Below are 25,955 nucleotides of genomic sequence, written 5' to 3'. Positions count from 1 at the left end.
TGTTTGTTTTTAAGGAGGCATTCTCAATAAGAAGGGGAATGGGCAAGAGAGAGAAAAGGAGAAAGCCCGCAGACACCCCACTTTAAAGGGGAAAAGAACACATCACAACTACAGCCACAAATCCTAGATGGGAGTCCAGACAAAACCGCTATTCATGGGGCCCCAGGTCTGCCTCCATCTGAGTGTCTCCGGGGCGCTGGCCCTGGGTCCCCTTGGTGGAGGCAAGAAAGGCTGAGTTTGTCGCTGGTAGGGCGTCGGGGTGAGAGAAGAAATTTCTTATAAGGAAAGTGTGGCTTAGAAGGGACAGCGGGCAGGAGCCTTCCGTCCGGTTTCTGTGTTAGATCTGGGGTCACTTGGTTTCCTTCCCATCAGGCAGTTTTTAAAAACTGGAGGTGGTGTTTTTTCAGTCAAGGGGGTGGCGGGGCGAGGTAGGTGGGCAGCTTTTTCTCCTCTAAGCAGTTTTTCCTCCTGCGGTTTTCAATACCCAGCCCCAGCCCCCTGAAAAGCTCTGCTTTAGGTTGTAGGAAGTACCCCCCACGCTCCTCTCCAAAGGAGTAAGACCTAGAAATCCCCCCCACCATTCCACGCCGCATGGTGAGGTGGGGGGAGTGGGTTGAATTGGGGGTGGGCAAGAAAGAAAGGATATTCCTAATATTCCTACTGTGCCAGTCACTGTACTAGTTTTTTGTTTTTTTTTTTTTTTTTTTTTTGCGGTACACGGGCCTCTCACTGCTGTGGCCTCTCCCGTTGTGGAGCACAGGCTCCGGACGCGCAGGCTCAGCGGCCATGGCTCACGGTCCCAGCCGCTCTGTGGCATGTGGGATCTTCCCGGACCGGGGCACGAACCCGTGTCCCCTGCATCGGCAGGCAGACTCTCAACCACTGCGCCACTAGGGAAGCCCACTGTACTAGTTTTGACTCTATATGTGTTAACTCACTTCTCACCACTATCCTATTTTCTAACACACATTTTTTTCCCTCACTTTTTCTCATTTTACTTGGGGAAACCAAGGCTCAGAGAAATGATCCCTGATCCCGAGTCCCATAACAGGAAGCTGAGGTCCAAACTCAAGTCTTATCAAATCCATGTTTTCAAGTTCTAAACTAAGCTGCCTCTTACATTTTAAGGTATCATTAATAGTCGTAATAGCCACAGAAGTCGTGCTTTTAAAATGCGCCAGACATTGTCATGAGACTTTATGGACACTGTTTTCCCAAGAGCCCAGTGATATGGGTCCTATTATGATAATACCCATAATACAGATAAGGTGACTGAGGCACAGAGGAGAAGGAACTGTCAGACAGCCAGATGGGCAAAGGCAGATTCGAACTCAAGTCTGTTCTGACCCTGGGGCTCTGCCTCGGTCCCTACGCTGCTCTGCTTTTGATGAAAGGCAAACGCAGGAGGAGGGAAGCAGATGAACAAACGAATCTGACTTCCACCCCAAAAAGCCTGGAAGTGGGTCTCCCAGGTCCTGGTTCAGCTTTACAGTGCAGGTTCCCAGACACACACACACACACACACACGCGCGCGCGCGCGCGCGCGCGCACACACAAATCCTCCAAGTCTCCCCAGTGGCTCTAGTTCAATGTTTTACAGGCCTAATGAGTGTTGACAAGTTTAATGAGTTTGTTTTAAAGAGGGGAGGGGGGACCTGGTCAAACTGAGGTTTCCGAGTCAAATGAATTAGTGGAGGCCGCCAGACTTCAGCTGACAGGCCTGGAAACCCTCCCGCCGACTGCAGCCTTGAGCCATGGACCCCGGCCCCCTCAATGGGAGCAGGGCCCCATGCCAGACACTGGGGGCTCCGGGGGCCTCGGAGCGGTCCACGGGTGCCTGGGTCCCGGTCAAAGCCCATGTCTTCATCCCGCAGCCCCCCTCCCTGCCAGCCCACCCCGGTGGGCCCTCCTTCTGCTGGACTCTCCTCCCGCACTCACTGCGTCCCCAACGAGAAATGTGATTCAAACCCAGTTTGGCACTTGTTTGCATATTGATTGCGTGGTAATTAAGTGGCTTCATCTGAGGAGGGGACGCGCCACCTGCATTTCTAAGCTTCCCAGTCATGGGCTGGGACAGGGCGCAGCCCTTGTGTCTGACCGTGCAAACCGGAATCCAGGGAGACCGGCTTCTGGCTGCTAGAGGGACTTTCGTCGTCCTTTAAAATAGTATTGTTTCATTTTTTGTGGTGTGGAGATGAATTGGGAAGGAGCCTGCACAAACCTGACCAGCTGCAGATGAAAGAGCAGAGTTAAAATTAAATCATAATTATGCCAAAAAGAAAGGAATACATATGTGCTTCTGATGTCACTGTGTCATGATAGTCACGTGCAAAGCAAGATTAGTTCTCCCTTTGATTGGCCCCTCCTGAGCCACGGGGGGCGCTGACCTGAGTCCTGGACCCAAAGCCAGAGAGGCTGGGATCCAAACTCCTTCTGCCTCTTTTTCTAGATCTGATCTTGGGCAAGTGACTTTACCTCTCTGACCCTCAGTTCCCTCATCCGTAAAATGGGTTTAATAAAGCCTGTGATGTTCTCAGCATTGTGGGCCTAAAAGGGGCTATTGCCCCCAGCACACAGTGAGTCCTCCACCATCCCAAGTTTGTTTTCCAGAGCTGGATCCCAGCTAGAAATGACCATGATCTGTTCATCTTGAATTATCACAGCCTTGCAAATTAGTACAGGCTAACTTCCAGCCTATCCAATGTTTTTTTTTTTTTTTTCCCCCTCCACTAGCCCCAGTAGCCCCTGAAATTCTCAGGGGTCATCTGTCCCCCTCATTGCTCGCCAAGAAGAAGTGGGTGAGCGGAGATTCAGAAAGGAGAAAGGCTTTGCATCCCTGTGCCTTAGTTTTGCTTTATTATACTGTGTTTTGTCGTCCGTTAAAGAGAACAGAGTTGGAGCTGACACATCCCAGGCTGGGTCTCAGCGTCCAGCTGGGATTCCAGACCCACCCCGCCCCGCCCTCATCCAGCTCTCTCTCTCTCTCCCTCTCTCTCCCACATGTGATTATTTATTGGATATTTCCCTCTGGGAGGGGATGCCCCTCCCCTTCTTTAACTGTCCCCTAATCTCTGGTCTAAGGTGGTGAACTTGTGAGAAGTGTTCTCTCCAGTGAGAATTTCTTTACAGACTGTTTTCCCTTTCCAGCTGGGAGCATGGCGCTGGGCCGGGTGGGGGGGTGGGGGGAGGGGAGCGGGGAGAGGAGGGAGGGGAGGGGGGATGGGTCAGTCCACGTCAAGTGGGCAGACGCTGCGAACCGCCTCTCTGGACAGCGGCTGTGGTGCCTCTCTGGTGATTTCTTCACTTCCTAGGTCTTGCCATTGTTCAGTGCTACAGCCAGCTGCGGGCGTTAATCTTTGGCGTATTTGCAGTCCCAGGAAAGAAAGGCCCTGCGTGCAACAGGGCTGGGCTGGGGGCCCAGGGAATGGGCAGAGGCTGAGACGCCGGAGTGAGGAGGGGGACACGCATGTGGCCGCACACACGTCCATCCGCCAGGCCCCGGGAAAGAAGGCAGCATCTACGCTCGCTGGCATGTGAACCTTTACGTTGTCACTTAAACCCTTCCTGGGGAGCAGGGGAAGGAGGCTGGAACTCAAGGCGGCCCTGGTTTTCCTGCCTGGCTCAACCACTTACTAGCTAGGTGATTTCAGGCAGATGACTTGGGCTCCCTAAGCCTCGGTTGCTGTCTGTAAAATGGGGGCAAGTGCATTTAGACCACAGAGAAATGCACTGACCTGCGCCCGCACCCGGTGGAAATGGTGTAGCCCCACGAGTACATAAACACCCAGGGCCATCCACCTTACAGTGTCAACAGACACACACCCATATCTACATAACCACACAGCCCTGAACACGTTCGCACTCGGTCCTTACACTTCATATCACAAGGACATACCCACACATACCAATAACCCAAGACAAAGCCCCCCACCCAATCTAACCAGGACCCACTCTGCCTCTGCCCTGACTCCCCAAATACGATCCATCAGCAACCATGTAAACACAGTACACTGTACACAGTACACAGTGTACACAGTACAAACTACACACAAGAAAAAACACTCCCTTGACAGCAATCCCAACATCTACCTTCCAACACACTCCCGAGGCCACTGGGGATTTCTCAGTTCATAATCCCACATGCAAATCAGAAATGTGGGCACGGTACCCCATTAAAAAAAATCATCAAGCCCTCTTCTTGCTGAATCTTCTGTTAATGACAAGCCCTTTGCTCTAGAGACAGGGGAAGCCACTCCCCAGGGACACAGGACCCTGTGAGTCAGTGGAGGGCATTCCAAAGTCAGATGCCTGCCAAAAGTTGGTGCATCATGGCAGGAAGAGTTTGTGGTGCCCGGATTCTATTTCTGTCTCTGCCATTTGCTGGCTGTGTGACTCTAGGGAATTGTGCAAACCTCTCTGAGCTCTGCTTTCAACTGCAAAATTGGGATAACAAATACCCACGGCGCAGGGCTGGGGGTTAGGTGAGATGAGACACCTGACACAGTGTCAAGAGGTGGACGGGCTGAGAGCACAGGCATCCAATCTTCCAATGAGACATCCCTGCCTGTTTGTGACCAAAGAGCTGAGCACCTCCTCGTGCCTCAATTTCTGTATCTATAAATGAGCATCTTAATAATCCCTCTTTCAAGGTGCTCTTGGGAGGATTTCATGCATTCGTTCCTGTAAAGGGCTTAACCCAATAACTGACCCACAGTCAGCTCTTGGTGGGCTATTCTCCTAAGTAGATACTCAATAAATGGCTGCCTCTTTCCTGCCATCCAAGTCTCAGGTCAAATATCACCTCCTCCAGGCAGGCCTCCCTGATAACCCACCTACCATCACTTCCCCGGTCAGCCACTTTCTATTAGCACTCTGCTTTATGTTCTTCAAACCCTTGTCCACCTTCTGAAAGTATTTCCTTACTTGAGGACATGCTCATTGCCTCCCTTCCCCCAGGTGCCAGCCCCGGGAAACCAGGGCCTTGTGCGTTCCCTGCTGTTCTCCCAGCCCATGGAACAATGTCTGGCACATAGTGGGTGCTCAGTACATCACTGTGGGAATAAAGTGGTAGTTCCAGCTCCACTCTCCTGGGGCACTGGTGGTGGGGGAGGGGAAGGAGGATGGTGGAGGTTGCAGGTGGAGGGGCCCTCCTTCTCCTCCCCGCCCCCCGCTGGGGAATGTGATTCCAGGCTGCTGGCCCAGCCTTTCTGCTGCCTGCTGCCAAGGGGCCGGTGAGCCTTGATGGGTTTACCTGGGTGTTAATCCCCCAACAATCCCCCCTGGCCTGACCCGAGAGCCAGCCTCCATTCTTGTCCTGGGTCTAATTAAGTGCCTGAAATGCCACTTCCCCCTTTCAAGCCAGGCTGCTTTTCTCCGAGGTGAGTCAGGTAAAGCCCAGCCTGCCGCTTTGAAGCAGAGGAGGCCGGAAGCCCAGGCAGGTGCATGAAGGGGAGGGGGAGGCACGGAGGGGCCTGGGGGGAGGGGGGACTTCTGCCTGCCCCATCTCAGAGAGGACAGACACCTGCAAATCTCCTAACTCGGGATGCTTAACCTTTTGAGGACCCTGAGCCCTAAGAGACCCAGAAAAACTAAGGATTCCTCCCTAGGGAAATGCATACATACATACACATACCCACGACTGAGAGCTCAATTCTGGGGCTTCATGGTCACCCCTGAAGCCTCTATAGTGCCTGGGTTAAGCTGACATGACGCCACTTTCCTTTAAATATATATCTGTATCTAGATGGATGGAGAGATGGATACTGATATAATCTAGATATATATATGAGACAGCTATACCCCCAATCTCAACAAGATTCTCTGGGGAAGGAGAGGATTCTTAGTTTTTATTTTATATACTTTTTTCTGATTTGAAATTTTACAAGTAGATATTACGTTTATATCTTTCAAATTCATATGAAAAAATATATGCATATATATTTTAGAGCCCCTGATAAAACAATGTGTGTTTGGCTTGGGAAACTCTCAGCAAACTTTATGGATCCCCTATCGCACACAAATTACTTTCAGGTCTTTTATCTCATTTTAGTCACATTCTCCCTATGTGCCAGCCATCTTTTCTGTGTTTTAACTCCTTCACTCCTTCTGTAACTTTTAGTGTCCATTGGATGGATGGGAAAACTAAAGCTCAAAGATGTGAAGTAACTTGCTCAGGGGACACAGCAGGGAGGCAGCACCTGGGTCTCACTGATTCCGTGTCCAGTGTTCCTTCTGTGGCTCAGCAGCAGCTGCCTTTGGATGTAAGGGCTGAGGGCCCAGAGGTGAGATGAAAGTGCATGTCTGAAGGCCATCCCTATGGTGTGGGCAGGAGTTGGGGACAGCAGGACAGGCAGGGGGCTCTCCCTGTCAGCCCCATGGTTCCTGGCATGGTGCCCTGGCAGATTACACCCTCAATAGGGGCAGGTGACACTAGTAAAAGGTGAGGGACCCAGAGACTTTGGAAGATGTTCCATTCATGGTGCCTGGTCTAACAGTGTGGAGATTGGGTCCCTGTTCTGACTCTGTTCTCGATTTGCTGTGCAATAAGGAACAAGTCTCTTCCCTTCTCTGGGCCTCAATTTCTCCATCTATAAACAGGGTGTTGCACTAGACCAGTGGCTCTCAGGTGGGGTGGCCATCAGAGTGACCTGGGCAGCTTACCCAAAAGCCACTTCCCTCAGATGTCCCAAATCGAGAAAGTGCCCAGGTGCGTAGGCTTGGCAAAAACTCCTGGGTGACTCTGGGGCACAGCCTTCTGCCCTCCTGGCTCAAGGGTCTTTCCATGTCCCCCACCCTGCATTGACTCCTCCTTCCAGGACCAAGCCAAGATGATGCTGCAACGCAGCCACACCACCGGTACCCCGATCAAGCACAGAGAGGGTAACTGCCTCCCCCTGGCCCAGCAGCAAGTTGGTCAGGGACTCAAGAGGTAAACCCCACTGTCTGGAGACCAGCCCAGCTCTGCCTGTTCTCCCAGAGAGACCTCCCAGCCAGGAGAGAAAGTTCTCTAATCAGGGGAATGGAAGAGGAGGGGAACCATTTGTCACCAGATAAGCAATATCAGCTTATCTCTGAAGACCAATAACCACAGCCCCGGGGCTCTAATTCCAGGCAGAAACAGAGCTTGTCCCTCCTCCCCTCCAGAGTAGCTCAGGACAGTAGCCTCAGCTCCTCCCTAGGACAAAGCCCTGTCTCACCAGAGTTTCCTCTATCAATGGGAAACAACGCTGGTTTTGACTACTTCCCCTCCAACACAGTCATGCCCAGAGCATCAGAGCCTGAAGGATCCTCATGGGCCGCATCACCCCTGAAGCTCTTGTTTGGAACCCCAAGGCTCCGTGGAACACAGTTTGAAAACCACTAGGCTGATTGCATCTTGCTGTTGTTCAGACAACAGAGCAAAGACCAGAGAAATTGTGTCCAGAGTTACACAGCAGTTAAGTGTTGAAGCCAGGGCCTCTTCATGGGAGGATCTGAATTCTAACCCTAGTCAAGATACTGTGGTTACTTTTCCTTGGGGCTTTATTTTCTCTTGCTGCTAAAAGGACTCTTCTCAGGAAGATGAATAGACCCTCAGAGGACCAAATCTTCAGCATTTGTCAAGTCTCAAGATCCCAGTGGGTGCTCATGGGTGGCAGTGGGGGGTACTGACTTCAGCTATAGTCGCCCTGGGGCCTGAGGATCTAGGGTTCCTGAAGGATGGGAGGGTGCTGGGGGCTGCATTGTTCAGATGGGGCAAGAAGCACAGCTGGATCCGTGCCCTTCGGGCTTCTTAGGGTAAAGGCATCAGGGTCCTGCAGACCCTATTAGGGAAGAACGCCCCCCCTCCCTTCTTCCTTAGGCTAATTTCTCTGTGCCTCAGTTTTCCCCTCTGAAATGGAACTTGAAAGCGTGCATCATATTACACACAAAGAATGACGTAGTGTAGAGATGGGAAAGGGTTGTATTCGCCCTCACCCCAAGCCTTCGAATTCCTAGAAACAAGACTTCCACCAGCTTATTTTTCTCCTTTACCAGTGCAACTGCCAGCAGACCGGGATTACTTCTCCCTCCTTTGGGCTCACTCAGGCCACGCCCTCTGGACCTCAGCTTTTCAATCTGTGAAATGACCCGATGACCTCTAAGGTTTATACAACTCTGTCTTACCCTTTGGGATCTCAGCGTAGAGAGGAATCCCAAGGTCCCTTTAATTGACCTAGTCAGCCATAGGCTCAGTACACCTGGGCATCAGGTGGAAAAATCTGGAAACAGCTCCTTCTCTCCCTTCCTCTCCATCTCAGGCTGGGGCCGCCTGCCCTCTTCTAAAATCTCTCCACTCATCCTCTGCTCTCCATCCCCTCTGCATCTCTCTCTCTCTCTCTCATTAACCTTCTAACTGGTCTCTCCACACCTTCCAGTACATTCTCTGCTCAGTCCATCTCTTCCCTGCCTTGGCTTCCCACTGCCCTTGGAATAAGTCCTAACTCCGTCACTCAGCCTTGAGGAGTCCACAGCTGAGGCTCTGGTGGTATCATCCCCAGAACAGCTCACAGAAAGAAGGGTTTCATAAATACTTCTGAGATGAACGGATGAACAGCCTTTGAAGCGTTTCCAAGTCATTTGGGTCAGGGCCTGGACCTAGCCTATTTGGGAATGGGGAAGCTATGACTGGGGACGGGATGTGTTTTGGGGCCTGTGTCACGTACCCGCACCTGCCTCCTTTACACCCGGAGGATGCTTCCACCGTGTTCTCAATCAGCACATGGTGCCCACCTTCCCAACCTGCCTGCCAAAGCTGCCCAGCCTTTATCTGGGAGTGAGGGTGGGGCAGAACTCATTAGGTAAGGAAAGTCCCTCCACACACCTAACAAGTCTGTTGGGCTCTGTTTCTGCCTTCTTCCCTTGGCCTCTGTTGAATGAGGAGCTGCCCACAGGGCCCGCTGATTTCCTTTCGTTAAGGAAGAACACTATTCACTGGCATGGGCTGGGCACCTGCCCTCACCCCCCGCTGCCCCACCCCAGTCCAGATATGGTGTCACTTATAGATTTCCATCCCCTATTATTTCTGAAGCCATAGTGGTGTGGGTTCTAGATTGAAAGAGGCCTCGGAGAAGAGGAGGTGGAAGGGATTGCGTAGGAATATTTATTCAGTCTCCCAATCGGTCCTGTGTTTTATGTAATTAGATTGTTGACCCTTCCCAATGCACTGTGAAGTTGTCACCCATGGGACAGTTTTGCAGATGGGAACACTGAGGCTCTCAGGGGACCTCATTCAAAGTTACCCCGATCTTTCGGGCTCCAGGACTTCCCCTTCTCCTTCATTCTTCCCCCTCCCCACCTCCCACTCAGGTGCCTCCTCTAGAGCATCTCCCAGGGGTGGCCTCTGCCCCAGACCTCACTGATCACAGGCCCGCAGGTGGACGCAGCTGGGGGTGACTCTTGGAGGCCTCTGGACCCGACTCCGCGGGTTCAGGAGGAGGAAAGCAAGGTCTGAGAGCCAGAGGCGCGTGCCCTAGCCACGCAGCACTTTGCGACAGACACCTTTCTCGCTTCCTCCACCAGCCCCTCCCAAGAAAGCCAGCGACTCCAGGCTCTTTTTCGACACTCCCATCTCCGGGGGCCGCCGGGGGCAGCTGACCCAGTAGAGGTTCAGCAGCCCACCGGGGTCTGGCTTCCCCTGGCCCGGGGCTCGGTTTTGTTGTGGGGTTTTGTGCATCCTGTTTTGTTCGGTCTCCCCGCCCCTTCCCGCGCGGGGCCAGCCCCCACCCCACCCCCTCCCCGTCCCTGTCCCCTCCCCCTCCCCCTCCCGGGCTCCCAGCGTGCCCGCTCTTGACTTCATCCACTAAGTCAATAGCCCGGGCGCGGGCGGGCCGCTCCCCCCGCTCCCCCGCCCCGCGCCGCCCCCCGGTTTTCTTCTTGGGATAATGGGAGCTCTTTGTGGACTAATCAGCCTCCTGAGGGGCCGGGAGGCCGGGAGCGCTTCCCCCGCGGCCGTCGGTGAAAATGAAAGCGGGATTAGGCCGGGGCCTCGGCCCACACCATAGTAAAGCGCCACCAGGCATTCGCCCCTTCAAAGCCCCTTTCGGGGGTTTGGTTACTTTATTTCTAAAGTTGTTTGTATTTCTAAAGTGGCCATTGAGGCGCGAGCGGGGACAGTGCCGGGAGGGCGTTGAGAGGAGGGGGCGGCCCCGGCGGAGGAGAAACTCTCGGAGCCTCCCTCTCCCTCTTCGGACCCGCTGACCAGTTTCCAAAGAGCCTCTCCAGGCCCTGATTTCCTCCCGCCCTGGGAGGTGCGGAGAGGCTCTTATCCCCACTAATCAGATCGGGAAACTGAGGCTCCGGCACTGATGCAAGGCTCCACACTAGAAGATGGGCTCCCGGGATTCAAACCCACCACGCAGCCAGAAGGGGAAAGGGGGTTTTGTTTTTGTTTTTTGGGTTTTTTAAGGGGGAGACGCCAAGGGGCATTGATCGCGTTAATCGCCCACGGCGCACAGCTCTGAGCGCACCAGCTAAACCTCTTGTTGTCGCCTGCCTGTACAGGCCGTCGAAAGGAACGTCCAACCCGAACACGATTCGATCCCCTGAGGGAGGGAAGTTTAGCCCCACTTATTAAAGAAAGTCCCAGAGCCTCTTTTCTTAGGGTTCACTCGCAACACCTCCAGTAAATCCCAGAAATGCCGGCGCAATAATTCAGAATCTTCTCCCTCCGCCAAAGATGGGAGGGAGAGAGAAGAGATTTTGCATTTTGGCATTTGCAGGCAGCTGGAGAGGAAGGGGTACAGAGGGGGTGGGTGGGGGGCAACAAGCAGCAGCAGAAGAGGGTTTCTCCTAGCTGCGCCCCTTCTCCCACACGCCTACATTGGAATTTCTTTTTTTCTGTCGTACTTTTTAACCCTCCGAAGGGTGGACCCGAGCTCAGAATGTCCAGACGTGGAGGTAAACTGTAAAGATGAGGATCGCAAGGGCGGAGCGGGGCGGGGCAGGGGTGGGACTTAGTGCAAATTCGCGGGTCAGGTTCTGGTCCTGCGGCTGGACCAGCGTTGTCAGTTGTATCCGTGGTTACAACTCCGGGTTACAAGAGAGCTCCGGGGGATAGAGGCGCTTCTGCAGCCTTTCACTGGGAACGGGACAGTTCCAGAAGGTTCCTTAAGACGCCCCCTGACCCCTCCCAACCCCAAAGTTGTCGCTCTACAGAGAAACTCGAGCTTCAGTCTGATGCTCTTGTCTACACAGCCCAGATAAATTCGGTGCGGACTTCCTGGACAAGTTTCCAGGGAACAGGAAGGTTTGATCCCATCTCCACGCAAAAGTATAAACAACACACCAGGCAAACACACGTCCACCCCACAAAACCTCGGCGGAATGTTGCCCTCTCTTCACCTTCCTCAGTCACCTAGAGACCCGCGGTCTGAAGTCGAACCCGAAGCCATAACATCCTCTTTACCTGTCACCCCGCGCGACCGTGGAGAGGGGCCCGAGGAAAGGTGGCCGCCCACTCGTCTGGGGCTCTGTCGGGTCTGGGTCCCACGGAAAGGACCCCAGAAAAGTTCAGGGGGCGGTTTTCCAAGCTACTTCTCGTGCGGACGCCCCACCCCCTTTTCTGTCCGATCCCGGGGCCTCTTTGATCTTTGGTCAGACAAAGAGCGCAGCGAAGGCCAGAGGCTCCGGAGCCCCGCGGCCGGGCTGCTCCTCCCTCCTCCCCCCGCTGGAACCCGCGGCGCTTCGAGGCCCTGGTTGACGCCTGAGATTCCCGGGATCAGGTTGGAGGCTGCCTGCCAAACTAAGCAAGGGCCCCCAAACACATCCTGCTGTTGTGCTCACCCGGAGAGTTACCCCCCCACACACACTCGGACACTTCATTTTCCCCTTCCCCAACATTCACAAACACCCAGACACACACAGGTAGCCTAGCAAGGAGGCAGGCGCACAGGGAGACATAATGGGTCGACACTCACACAAACACATGCACTGAAGCACAGTCTGTTTATTTTCTGTCTCCACCACCTGGCTCAGAACTCCACGAAGGCAGGGACCTTCTTGATGTCTCAGGTATTCCTGGGCACTTAACACAATGCCCGGTACATAGTAGGTGCTCAACAATATTTTTACAGAATGAATGAAGAAATTGACCCCCTGAGAAAATGTCTTTCTTTTTTTCTCTTCTTCTTTTTTCCCCTATTCTTTTCTCTCTCCATCTCTTTCTTTCAGACATACAAAAGGGGAGCACAGCATTTGTGCTTATCTCTGCATATAACAACCTCATAAAGGACCCCTCCGACAACCAAATGGGGATGGGAGGGTGGGATTCACTGCCTCTGTTTTGGAAAGAAGAAGGAAGCAGCAAGGGCCAGACAGAGGTCAGGCTCTCAGCCTCACCTCTTCCCCCAGCCCACCCCACCCCACCCACCCACCCACCATCCATCTCCCCCTCCTGGGCTCGGGTTCCTGCTCCTGGACTCAGGCGCTCCCTCAAGGATACCAGAGTAACCAGAAAACATGTGTATGTGAAGTTCTTAATGGGGTGTGGCCTCTAGAAGCCCACACACACCTTTGTACGGCTGTAAAATTCCTCCTGTATGAACCTCTGTGCATAGCCAATTTCTTAGGTTTTACCCCATTCTCAAAGGGGTTCAGGTTCCCCCCAAAGGATAAGAATCTTTGTCTTAGTGCAATTCTCTGGTTTTTCGTGGAAGAAAACTGAGACCCAGAGGGGCTAAGAGAGTTGTTCAAGATTGCATTGTTAGTGAGCTGGGGGGCAGGACGGATGGTATACTTCCTGGGCCCAGCGCAGTGCACTTTGCCCCTCCCGGATTCATCCTGTTGGGCTCAGCTGGAGATTGGGGGAGAAGGCCATCAGAGGCAGGGATGGAACACTCGGCCAGGAACTGGATCCAGAGCAGCGTGAAGCCGTCAGCTCCTGCAGTGTTGTAACCTCACTCTTACCCTCCGGTCCCGAAGCTGGGGAGTGGGGATGGTGGCCTGCGCGCCACCCCTTCCCCAAACTGGGAACTTAGAAGGGGCGGCTGCTAAAAACCGGAAGGCGGTGAGCCTCACTCTCCCGGCAGCGAAACCCGGACTGGGGTATTTATTTAGCGGCGCTCTGAATAAGGGTTCTCCGCCCCTCTCGCCGCTAGTCCCGACGGGGCCAGGCTCACAGGCCGGCCCCTTTCCAGCACCCCGGTCGGAGCACGGACCCCGGGCCCCTGCCTCGGGGTCGGCCTCCCGCCCGTCCCGCCGGCCCGACTGGCTCTCCTCTAATTAAGCGGCGGAATCGCAGCGAGCCGCCCGGCCGCGCTGTAATATGATGAACTGCCTTTGTGACGGTGTCACCGAAAGCGCTTCTGATAAGGGGAAGCAGCGGAGGATCAAAAGGACGACAGCGGCTCGCCCGCCTCCCGCCGCCGCCCGGCTCTGCGCGCTCGCCCTCTCCGCCCGCCCTCTCCCGCGGGCCGTCTCTAGGTCCCGAGGTCTCTCCTGATCTCCCCGTCTCAGGCCAGCCTTTCGGTGCCTCTGCGTCTCTTTGTCTTTCTTCCGGCTGCTCTTCGCCTCCCTCGGCCCCGGCGCGTTTCTCAGCGTCCTCAGACGCTCTAGGCAAGGTTCTCCCGTCCCGCACTGGGTCTTTCTCTGAATTTTCTCGGGCACGCGCGCTCTCTCTCCTGAAGCTCTCCTTCTTTCTGACTCTCTCTCGTCCCTCCGCTGTGGCTCTGGGTCTCCCAGGCCTCTGCCCATCCCTGCCTTGCCCTCGACTCGGGCTCGGGCCCAGCACACCTCCAGAGCCCGGGCAACCGAATCTTGGAAAGGTTCACGAGCTGACCCGCAGTCTCAGAAAGTCGAACCAATTCATTCTCAGCAGGCCCGCAGGGCTCCCCGGCCCTGGCAACCCGCGCTCACTCAGCTGCCAAATAGAGGGCTGGGCACGAGGGCCCAAGGCGCCCTGGCCTGCCCTCGGGGCCTCTTTGGAGCGAGACTTGGGGTGCACACAACTTCCCCTCATCCCTCTAGAGGCTGCTGCGGCTCGCGATGCTTTTCCTCTCCCCCGGGGCTGAAGTTCCAAGTGCAGCCCACCCCTCTTTGGCATCCCCTTCCCTATACCCCTTCCTTTGGCCCTCACCTCCCCTTTGCCCTCGACCCCTTCTCTTCCTTCTTCAGGCCCCTCCCCTTTGCTTGCTCCTAGCTCCCCCTGCGCTCTCTCCAGACTCCCTCCCTGCCTCGCCTCTCCCTTCCCCCCACTTTGTTTGAAGTTCTGGAGAGATCTATCTACTAATGGGGAAGTTTTCCCCTTAGGTCACCGTTCTGCCTTGATTCGATTTGGGAAGGCAAGTTCCCTCCCTCCCGCGCCCGACCCCAGCCGGGGCCAATCGCTCCAGAGCAGGTCAGAAAGCGCTGACCCCATTTCCACCTTTCCTCTTTCAGCCAGAGTTGGGGGAAGGGGGAAAGGAAAAGAAAGGCCAACGACAGCAAAAATTGGGGGGTGTGTGTCCCAACTTTCCAGTTCCTCTCATTCCCATCCCCAACTGGGTTTCCTAATTACCTCATTAGTCTGGAGTGGGAGAGGGAGACGAGCTATTTTTCTGGAATTCCTGGAATGTGCCCCCCCTTAGTCATGGCCTTCAAGGCCCCAAAGCCCCTGGAGAACCTCCCCTTTGGGGTGTCTCTTCTGTGTTCTTCTTGGTAGCAGGAAGGCTCCCCCTCACCTGGCACTGTCTATTATGTGGTGTGAGTTCTATCTGGCTTTAGACTATGCGCTTCCAGGACAGAGCCAGGGGTCTTGGACATTTCATGTTTATATCCTTAGGTGCCCATTAGGAATGAAGCCTCATCAACTTTGCTGATGATGGTAAATAGAAACTCCAAAGAAGCAACCTAGAAGGAAATCTCATTTGCTCAGTCCTCTTTCCCTATATTAAAAAATATGTTTGTATAGATTATTTATATAAAATGTAGTGTGTGACAACTATCATTTTCAGAAAGACATTCTTTAAAAAAAAAAAAAAGCCCCAATAATCACCATACAGCTTTAAGGCTACTGTTATATGTGCTTTTAAATCCTTCCATGTAAATTCCACTGAAAAATTTGGAAAGCTGTGACAGGGGAGGGGGCCGCGGGGGTAGGAGGGGGGAGGTTAATCCGGGTTTAATGCTGCGATGCCGTCTTAGGACCAGGGTTAGCCTGATTGCGTTATCTCTTCCCAACATTTGAGACGCCCACATTTCACCCAGCCAAATAGCTCGGAGAGCAGCGCAGATGGCTGCCGTGGTCGCGCCTCAGGAAAATGTGTTATTAATATCTAAATAACTTCCCAATACTGTCTGGTAAATCTCCCCTCCACCATTCCAAATGATGAATTCGTTTGAAGTCTTCCCCCAGCCTCATCTTTTCAATGTCCCTCTCTCTTCTCTCTTCTTAGCCAGGCTTATTTCAAACTGGTAAATATCTAATTCCTTTAACGGCTGTGCCGTGCACACGAGTCTTTTAGACGCCTGGAAACAGCCGGTGTGTGGCAGTGCGTGCCCGGAGGTGAACAGAAAACCCGCATGCCCTCGCAGCGGGGGACCCCACCCTGTTTCGAAATGCGTTTGGGAGACTGGGGCTGCGCGGGAACCTCAATCTGGGAGCTGAGCCCTTCCTTTGCGCGCCCCGGACACTCTCTCCTGGTCCCCCGCGGAGTCCCAAAGGCATCCCCCCTCCCTAACGCGCAGCTCTTCCGCGGCTCCGGTCTCCGAGACCCCACCCGCAGCCCTCCGAAGGCGTCCCTCGCTCTCTGGGGCGGATAATTACCCTCCGCTCGCCTGTTCTCCCTTGTTTAAAGTTTGTTTTCTAAATGTCTTCTATTAGATTATGTTCGTTCATTCCCCCTCCAACCTTATCTCCTTCTGTCTCTTCTCTCCTTGCCCGTCACACTCGATTTAGGCACGAGTTTATCTGGCAAACAGTTTGCCGACTTTGTTTATTTACCGCGGGTTCTGGGGCTGCGAGCGCGCGCGCGCCAGTGTTCGCCTTTGTAATAGTTATCTCATTGTTGTTCTTCGTTAGTCCCAGCTCCCTCCACCCTCTCTCTCTTCTTCGGTTGGAGGGATGGAGGAAAGAAAGGGGGAGTCTTGTCAGCCCAGTGTGGGTTCGCCCCCTCGCCCGGAGCCCCCTCCCCCGGGATATCTGCCTCAGACCCCCGCACCCCTCCTCTCCGCTCACCCCATCCCCCCACCACCCCGGCGCGGCGGAGCCCTCACCCCCTCCCTCTCCCCCTCTGGTCTCACTGAATATCCGCCGCCGAGCTCTGCCTAAAGCCGGGGAATTGCCTGACACCCTCCCATCTTCCTCCGAGCCCCCATTATGCGAAGCTGATCCCACTCTGAACAGCCTCAAATCCCGCCTGGACTCTGTTTGATTAGATTGCCAACCCGGGGTAATCCTTTGATTTGGTGGAGTGTCAATTACCTTTCTGTAAACACACATTTACAGAGGAGGGAACTTGTTGGTATAAATCAGTGCAGATTGTTTCTTGATAAATGGACTATCTTCGACCCCTCCCTCGCTCCCTCTTCCAAGGCCCCTCTCCCTGGAGGCCCCTCCCCTCCCCTCTCCCGTTCTCGCCCAGCCAGTAAACAATGCCCCTTCCAGGTGTGAAGCCGAAAAAACGGTGTGGGCTGAGGGGAACCATGCCCCCCTTCCCCTATTCATTCGCTCCCCCGGAGCCTAATTAAATTTGGCAGGTCCTTGTACACACAATCAAAACAGCTTCCTCCAGTGTAGCAAACGACCGAAAACCGCATTAGCAGCTATCGCAGCTCTGCCAAATTAAATTGTTTCCCACCTCCTTTTACAAGTGTCTAAAACCGACACTTCGGGCTCTCCCCTCCTTTCCGATCCTTCTCCGTCATTTCTCACTCCACACCTGTAAGTTTGCTGCTTTAAAAACAAATTAAGGAAAAATGCAAAGAAATACAAATCTGCCTTTCACGCACGCACACCCTTGGCCTCCACCTCAGATGGTCTTTCAGAGCGGGAAGTCAGCATATTCCCGGATGGACTTCGACGTCGCCACTCCACCCCTCCCGAAAATGCACACTCTTCTTTTTAATCTTGTGAATTTCCACCTTATTTCATATTCATTGTGACCCGGCTGGGCTTCTACCCTAGACACCAACGTGGTCTGATCTGGTCAGTTTCAGCCTAAACTTGAGCCTTGTCAGATGCAAGAGGCATTGGTGCTCTTACTCTTTATTACTGTTGTTGCTGCTTTTCTAAATTATTGCTTATTTCTTCACACTCACTCCCTCAGCTCCCACGGAGGAATGGCTCGACTCTTTGCAAACCCCTATCAAATGTCCCACAAGAGTCTCCCTGGACTCAGGTTGGGAAGATCTTTTTCTTTCCCCATCCCTCCTCAAATCCTTTACCAGTCGAGTCCCTGCCTGTCTCTCCCCTGATCCTCGGAGAAGGGGTGAGGAGGAGAGAGTCCAAGTGGATGAGGGCAAGGAACCTTTCCAGGTGTGCAGAGCATGGCCGGAGCCCCTATCCAAAGCGGTCTGAGAATTCTCACAACCAACAATCCTAATAACTCAGTCTTAACAAGGATAAGAGCAAAAAAAAAAAAAAATATGAACAGCCTCATGAATATCAGCCCAAGGGGAGCAGGAGTGAGCTGTTCAGAGATGAAAGTGCACAGAAATAAAAGCTCAATTTAATCTGCTTTAAAACCCTTCAACTTAACGTTTGTGCTTCAAACTCTGAGAGTGAGGACTGATTGCGGATAAATAGTTTCTTACCATGCCTGGAAGCTATTACACCCCTCTCCAACACAGTTTCCTATTCAGCAGTCCCAGTTTTCATTACCAGCTCTAATAAGTCTTAACATTATTAAATGCCAAGCGGACGATAGGAAAAAACGGACTCAGGGAGGGATCTCTCTTTAGCGCTTAAAGAGGAGAGCTCTTAAACCCCTTCTTCGTCGGCTCCCCGCCTTGAGAGAGGCAACCCCCGGAGAAGGCATTTGTCAAGAGCAAGAAGCCAAAACAAAGTTTGTGGGTGTGCACCCCTCCCCCTGCTCTGCCCAAGGGTATCTCTGCCTCTCCCCATCTGGCCCACTCGGGTGGAGGTCTTTTCACCTTTAACTTGGCCATGAAACTGACATCCAGGGCCTGGGAGAGAGATGAGCGTTTCCAACTGGGTGGTTCACCGGGATGCCAGCCACTGGCCAAGGTACTCAAATCCGGAGCTGATACCATTTGTCCACAAATGGAAAGGCAGCCCTCTCTCATCCCCCCTGTCATACTGCCCATCACACCCATCTACAATCATACTGCATATCCACACAGAATCCACGGCTCCGATCCAAAGGCCCGTGGGCAAACCACCACACCGAGAGACATGCGCTTACACCGCCATCCAGCTCCCAATCACAGGGCCCAACATGCCCACTGTCACTCAAAAACCACGGGGCTTTCTGGACATCAGACCCACCGCTTTCATTTCATTTCTGCAACTCCTCTCCAGACTCAGCGCCAGTACTTTCAGCCTTCCCATCTGGAACCTCCAGCCTCCTCCTTAAACCCTTGGAGACTTGGAAGTTCCTGGTTCTACTGCAGGGAAAACCTCTATCCAGCGAAGTTGCCTTTCTGCTGGTTTTATAAGCCCAGATCAGCACCGGAAACTCCTGGACTCCTTTGAGCCAAAGGGATTTCCAAACCCAACTTGCTACCCTTTTCCTTTCCTTTACTTCCCTTCCCATCCCTTCCCTTCCCTTTCCTTCTTCCTCAGAAAAAATGTATCTATTGTGCTTCCTTACAGACTGAATTGGAAGCACATTGGGGTATCCCTGCCACACATACACACACACACACACACACACACAAACACACACAGTCTCTCCAAATAAAACCAAACTTCCTTCGCTTCTCCTGGGGTACCTCTCAGAAGCTGTGTCTGCTGCGCTGTATTTCGCAGGGAAGGATTATTCAAGTTCTCTCCCCACCCCAAGAAAAAGTTCAACTAAGTCCCTTTCCAATCTGAACTGAAATAAGGAGGGGGTCTCCCCCCCCACACACACCCCGCCAGGGATCCCCGGGCTCTAGGCTGCCTCTGCCGAGCCAGGGGCTTACTTGGAAGCCCCAGGCCGCCTCCCACTGCAGCCCCGAGGCCCTCCGGCAGGCCCGCACAGCGGGGTGCCAGGCACAGCTCGTTCACTTTCTTCCCGGCCCTTTTGTCCCCGGTGGGACTGGGCTCCACTTGGGGCCCTGAATGTCAATAGCCCGCTTCTTCCCCAGCTCCAGACTGCTCCCACACTGGGCTGCACGTACCCCTCCCCACCATCCTTCCCCCTCAGACCAGGCCTGTGAGGGCTGGGCCTCGCTGGGAGTTGTCTTTGGAAGCGGGCTTTGTCTGTGAAGTTCATCTTCAAGGTTGGGAGAGACTACTGAAAGCTGGAGGGAGACCTAGGCTAGGAGTTCCAGGGAGGCGAGGAGAGGAGAACCCCCTGGAAGGAAACTCAAATGAAACTGTGCCCTTTTACAAGTTTCAGGGTTCAGAACACTCCCCCACTTTTTCCAAATCCACCATTTTTTTTTTTTTTTTTTGCAGGTTATAGTGGCCACTGCCTTTCCTGTCTGCCTGCTGCCTCCCTGCGTGTGTGTTTGGAGGCTTAGCTTCTTTTCCCGTCCGTCTATGTGACTTTGGGTCTTCCGTTTTTCTTTCTTTACCCGCGTCCCCCCTTGAAGCACACTTACCAAGTCTCAAAGAGACCTGCGAGGGGAGTGGTAATGAGGAAGGGCCTTCCCTTCTCTTGAAACTTACTCCGTCAATAAACAAAAGCACAATCCCCTTTCCTGGGCGCGCAGGCGCCTGAAAGATAAATGCCTTCCCTAGTTCATCTCCAGAAAAAGCGGGGCTCAGACTCCAGACCCGTTCCGCAACCACGCTAACAGCGGGGAGAGGGCGTGTGGAGCCTGAATCTCTCTCCCGCACTGGGATCCTCCGACCCTGGGCATCTGAGAACTCGGCCTCAACTCCTGGCCCCGCCTGCGCGTGCCCAAGAGGAAAGCACCTCAAAAGTGCACCCTTCTGCCCCCTGCCCCGCTACCTCCGCGCCGTCTCGGTTCAGCCCTGGCGTCACAGGACGGAGAATTAAGGCGGCGGCCCACGCGGCCCTCGCTAATTTTTATTGATTGCAGCGGTCAGTCAACTGTCAGGCGGGGTTTCAAGGGACCGTTTAGAGAGCGTGTGCGGGTCTGCTTAACAAATTCATTTAGGGAGCCGCGGGGCCGGTTCCTCTCTCCTCGCCCCCCGCCCCCTTGCCCAAGTTCCCTATAAATAATAGATCGACACCGACACCGGGACTAGCAGCCAAAACGCCAGCCCCGGAGGACACGCGGCCCGGAGTCTTCAGCGGGGTGCGCAGTCCGCGGCGCCCGGAGCCCTAACCCGCCGCCGGGTTCCCCGGGGACGCAGAGGCCGTCAGGACCCCGCTCCGCCGCGCGACTCAGCCGCGCAACTGAGTCGCGGGCTCCGCACCCAACCCGGCCTGGGGGCGCACCGAGGGGGCGCTCTCCGCACACACTGAGAGGCTCCCGGCTGCTCCGGGGGCTGCGAGTCCTCCCGCTAAAGATCTGTCCGCCAGTCCGGGTGGCGGCGGCGCCACCACTGGCCCGCACCCTGGTGAGCGGGGAGACGCGGGCTCGGGCGTCGCCGGCCCCGGGACGGCTCCCTACCTTTGTCGCCCAAGATGCCGTCGATGCTGTGCTTGGCTTTCTTCTCGCCGTCGTCCTCCTTCTTGTCCGCTTCGTCTTCCTCCTCCTTCTTCCCGAACTTGATTCTGAGCACGCGGCTAATCGAACTCACTAAACCTCAGAAATTCAAAGGCAAAAGAGCGAGTATAAGTCGTTGGGGCCGCGGAGCGGGGCCGCGGAGCGGGGCCGCCTGGGGCCCTGGGAGAAGTAGCGGAGCCCATTTCCCCCCTAAATACACTCAGGAGGACTCACACCCATTCCCCGCCCCGCCGTTGGACATTTACACCTCCTGGGAGGCACAAGTACAGTCACTCACGTAGAGACTCACACCTGGGGCACTCACACGGTGGCAAGGCGGCGGCAGAGGAACCCACCTAGTGCATTCCTATCACATCCTTGCACACACTTGTGTTTTCCACTGGCACGTACCCTAGATGCACTCACACCCACACCCGCCTCCCCAGGACCTCCCTGGAGGCCCTCCAGCCCCCGATGCTGTAGTCCCCACACTCAGGTGTGCATCCCAGCCCTGCACACTTGAATGCTCAGGTACACACACAGACACCTGGGGCCACTTTCTCCCGCACAGGCAGCAAGATTCTGGGCCTCCACATTTGGGACCCACTGGTGGCTGGTGGCAGCAACAGAATAGAAATGGTGACTTGGAGAAAGAGATACAGGGAGATCACAATCTACCTTCCTAGGATGGACTCATGTCTCTAGGCCACTTCTCTGAGAAGGCGCCAAGGGAGCTTCCCTTACCACCCAACTTTATAGGATAACTTTTTCCCCATTTCCCTCCCCCTTCTCTCCCTCCCTCTTCTCTCCCTCCCTCCCACCCTTCCTTCCTTTCCTTCCATCCTTTCTTCCTCCTCTCTCCCTCTCTCCCTCCCTCCCTTACTTCCTCTCTCCCGTCCTTCTCCCTTTCTTTCTTCCTTCTCCTCCTCTCTCCCTCTTTCCTAACTTCTTTTCTTTCCTTCTTCCCTCTCCCCATCTTCCTTTCAGTTCTGATTCCCTCCTGTGCCCTCACCCTCTTTGCGTTCTGGTTCTTTTCCTTCTCACTTTTCTCTGAGTTCCCTGTCATCCAGCATCTCCCCTCCTCTCCCACCTCCAGCCCCACACGACCTGAGCCCTGGCCAGACTCTGGGCAAGTTCTGCTGGCTCAGCTGCCTTCTCACCTGAGGGCACGGTGCTGCGGTCACAGTGCCCATCCTTCAGCAGCCGGTCTCGGATCTCCCAGCTGAACATGCCTGGGTTTTCCCTCTTGTATTCCTCTATCTTTTTCTCCACATCCGGAGTCGCCACCTGCTTCAGAGGTGGAGGTGGGAGAGTAGGAGTGGAAAGATGGGGTAGGGGGAGGGAGATACTTTTAATATCAACCTCCCAAGAGCCCCAGGCCAGGCTGGTGGCTCTGGTCACCATGCCTCCATTCTGAGATTGGCTTTACCCTTTCAAGAAACCTGTTACTGGCTCCCAGGAAGGCGGCCGGGATTGGGGGATGTGGAATAGGGTAGTGATAGGTAATAAAATAGAAACCTAATTAGGACTGGGGTCCCCCCTCACTATTCCAGGCAAGACTGGGGAAAGATTTCCCCTGGTCTGGGATGGTGACAGGGGGTCTGGGAAGATGTAGGGACAGCACAGGAATGACTCATTGGCCTCAGGCAATCTGGACATCAGTTATCCCCATCCCTGAGAAATTCAAATAATGGAGGATGTCTGGGGGTGGAGACCCTCTTCCACTGTCCTTCGCGTAGGAAGCATATAGACTCCCTCCCCGGTGCTACTGGATGACACGGGGTAGAGAGAGGGGCTACAGCCAGGATACCCCAACCACGGGAAGGCTGGCTGCCAGCTCTGCAGCAAAGACACTCACTCTGGGTTTGCTGCCGCCAATGGCCCCAGGCCGGATGGACCCGGTCTCCTGGTAGCGGCAGAGAATCTTGGAGACGCAGCCATGGGAGACACGCAGCTGGCGGGAGATGACACAGGGCCGGATGCCATGGTGGGCCATCTCTACTATCTTGTGGCGGATGTGGTTAGGAAGGGGTCGCCCGTTGATGAAGACCCCACCAAGCTGATTGACCCGGCCTTGGCCAAGTGGGGTGGACACTGGAGAAGGAAGGGGGAGATGAGGAAAAAGAGAGGCACAGGGTGAGGATGGGAAGGAGACACTGAGTTCACAGCCCTTTTGACTCCAGTTTTGTTTGAGCTCCAAGACCCCTGAAAGCAGATCTCACTTCCCCACATTTGAAGCTGTGGCAGTTCGGAGGTCAGGAAAAAAACTGTCACGAAGCCAAGGGAAGGTCTGGCAGGGATGGAGACAGGGGTCAGGGTTGGCTGCAAGAGTCCCCATAGATGCTGTGTGTCTCCAGTCCTGCCACACTATGGGGAAGGCGGACACACCTGGGGGATCTGATGCCTCTGAGAAGGAGAGGGAGAGAGACAGAGGTGAAAGGGCAGAGCCTAGAGACTGGCGGAGCCTGGGGACTCTGGGACCAATGGTCCTCTGGACCCACAGCTTGGACGGCAGGTCCACTTGCCTTTTATAGAGGCCGATAATGGGTGAGATGTGGCCCATCTGGTCAGTTCCATGCTCTAAGTGGTCAAGTCTGATCCATTTTATTGGGGCCCAGAAGGGGTTGGTTGATTACTAGTAGTTACAGCCCTGGCTTGGGCAGCAGAATTGTCCTACCCATAACTGAACAGCCAAGGCACAGCAGAGGGACCAGCAACAGAATGCCGTTGGCTGCTGCTTCTTGGGGCACCTGGCTATCCCTTGAGGGACTCTCCCTCCTTCCAACCCCTCTCAGAGCTCGAATTTCGTTTGGGGATGATTTGGGAACATGCCCCATTGTCGGCAAGCTTCTAATCAAATACTCATTTGGCCTCAAAAACCCATGAACTTCTCTGCAGGTTCAGAGAGGCTGGTGCACAGATGGGCCAGAGTCCCTGGGTGTGGGTGACTTTGGGAACCAGGAAGACAGACGCGCCTGATGTGTGCTAGGGAGGGGAGAACGCCTGGGAAGCTTTAATGCAAAGTCCATACAATTTCCTCCCAGAAGGTTGGAGGACACCCGGTGCACTAATCCGGCCTCGATCCCCCCAATTTGGGGACTCGGCGGCTGCGGAGATCTGGCAGATTAGAACGATTTCACAGCCGCCCGAGTGGAGGGAGCTGACAGTATAATTGGAAGGGAGGAGGCGAGAAGAGGCTCCGTTGCTGAGCTGTTCCTACCGCCTCCTCTCTGGCTCTGCCGGTCCCCACACCCCTCTTCGTAAAACTAGGTGTCTGAAGCCACCCTCGGATTTAATCAGAAATCGTGCGTCGCCAAGTCAGAGTCACTCGGTCTCCGTGGCGGGATATGCCATTAGCGCTGGAGAGCTCTCCAGCGCACAACTTTATATTCAAGAGCCTCTTTAGCGACCGGCACTCGGCTCTCCTCAGTATTCTCCGTCATGTTGGGCAAATATTGTCCTAATCCGCTGCGCGTCCTCGGCCGCCTGTTTTACTTGCATTCGCTACAGGAGAGTGCTACGGCAAATCCCCGGGCTTGTGCGCTCTCCCGCCTGCGTGGTTGCTCGCGCGCACTTGATCACGGAGCCACTCTCCTCGCCTCTGTCTAATTCAGGGACCCGCGCCGTCTAGCTGCTGGAGGGACGCCCCCTCCCCAGATCTCAGGCTGCCTGTCCATCCGTACCCTCCTTGCCTTCTCTCTCCTTCTTCACGTACAAAGGGCTCATATAATTATAAGGAGAGTAATTAAAAAATAAAAGTCGCACCTCTCTCTAACCACTTCTGACATCCCGGGCTACCTACCCCCAGAAGCCAAGTGATCCCTCAGTTGACAGGTTGAAGGCCTTCTATTAGTTTAAAAAGAAAACAAAACAAAAACGCAGGAAAGGTGCGCTCCCAGCCCTTGCTGGAGCCCGGAGCCGGTTCACCCCGGATGCCGGATATTTAGGGAGGTCACATTACAAAACGGACACTTTTCCCTTGTCTGGACAATTCCCTGCCCTCTCGCCGTCTTGAGGTCTCCCCCCGAGAGATTTCCAGAGTTCGGAAGCCCGAGTGGAAACTTTTGGGGGAAAATCGTTACTATTTATCGTTTCAAGTTAGTTTGTTTCCAGACCCAAAAGCAGAGTCCTAGTTTAGGCATAAAATATCACACATTGTTGGTATTTCGAAGTAGAAGGGGCTGGAAGACCATCCCAGAGGTGAAAAGAACAATTCAAAACACGAGTCGAAAGCACGTAGCTGGCGAACGCAGAGAGTCGAGAAAGTATTAGGTGGAAAAGTATCTAAAAATAGTGGACAGAGTTGAAACTCACTAGGACTTGAAATTGACTAGGAGTCGAAATCTACTCGGAGTTCAGCCCCGCGGGTAAAGGCCAGAGTCCTGGACCCGTGAAGCTGAGGCCTCCGGTGGGTGAAACCCACGCGTAAACGGACAAGTGTCGGTCCCAGAAACTTCCTGGGTCCGGCGCCCGGACTTGGATCCAGAAGGGAAGGGGACTCCCCTGCTGCCGCTGGCGCCTCCACGACCCCGTGAAGATCGCCACCTCTCTAAGGACCTCGAGGTCCTGGCGGAGGAGGGAAGCGAGGCAAGTCCAGACGCTCTTACCTTCCAGAGGAAATCCCGTGCGGGGATAGTTCTGCCCGGGAGCCGGCCGCATCATCCTCGGTACAGTGCCGGGAAGGGCCGCCATTCTTGCGCACGCCGGGGACGAATCCAGAGTCGGCGAAAATCGCTTCCCGTCCGCTCCCTTTACCCCTGCTGCGATCTCTTTCTTTCCTTCTTTTTTTTTTTTTTTTTTTTTTAAACCTCTTCCCCCTCCCCTCCGCAAACACTCCCTACCCCCATCCCCCCACCCCCGGCTGCGGTCGCTCGCGTCCAGAAGCTGGGGAGGGGGGTGAGGTAGGGGCGGAGGTTGGGGGGGTGGGGGGGGGAGGGAAGGTGGCGACAACGAAGTTCAAACAAACAAACACACCAACCCCAAGGCCTCCTCTGCCCGCTCCGCTGGGCCAGAAGTTGTACGGGCGGATGCGCCGGGCAGGAGCCGGAGACGAGGCCGCTCTGCGGAGCGGGGCTGGGGGGGACGCGGCCGGAGTCAGGGCCCCCAGCCTCGGACTGGCGAGCGACGCGCTCTCGCGCTCCGGGCCAAAGTTTCTGAGCCGAGAGGCTGCGGAGTGGATTTCTTTTTCGTATTTATTTATATATTTATTCCCTCGCTCTCGCTCCCCTCCCTCC

The 25,955-nt window shown here is 54.6% G+C and overlaps 1 protein-coding gene across 2 annotated transcripts in view; it reads right to left on the bottom strand.

The window, feature by feature from the left end:
* Positions 1–25,413, bottom strand: part of PAX7 (paired box 7) — a gene marked incomplete at both ends in the record, with an annotated part of 98,865 nt that extends 73,452 nt beyond the window's left edge. The window contains 4 exons of one of the 2 annotated variants that reach the window (XM_079696432.1): positions 20,686–20,820; positions 21,882–22,011; positions 22,580–22,815; positions 25,329–25,413. In XM_079696432.1, the coding sequence (XP_079552558.1) occupies positions 20,686–20,820; positions 21,882–22,011; positions 22,580–22,815; positions 25,329–25,413 (586 nt within the window). The remainder of the gene's footprint in view (positions 1–20,685; positions 20,821–21,881; positions 22,012–22,579; positions 22,816–25,328) is intronic. The other variant, XM_079696433.1, reaches the window with a different exon arrangement.
* Positions 25,414–25,955: the final 542 nt, after the last annotated feature.

The sequence above is a fragment of the Hyperoodon ampullatus genome (genome assembly GCF_949752795.1).
Source record: "Hyperoodon ampullatus genome assembly, chromosome: 2".
Taxonomy (NCBI): Eukaryota; Metazoa; Chordata; class Mammalia; order Artiodactyla; family Ziphiidae; genus Hyperoodon; species Hyperoodon ampullatus.
Note: the sequence above shows the minus strand (reverse complement) of the source record. Positions and strands in the feature narration are given on the sequence as shown.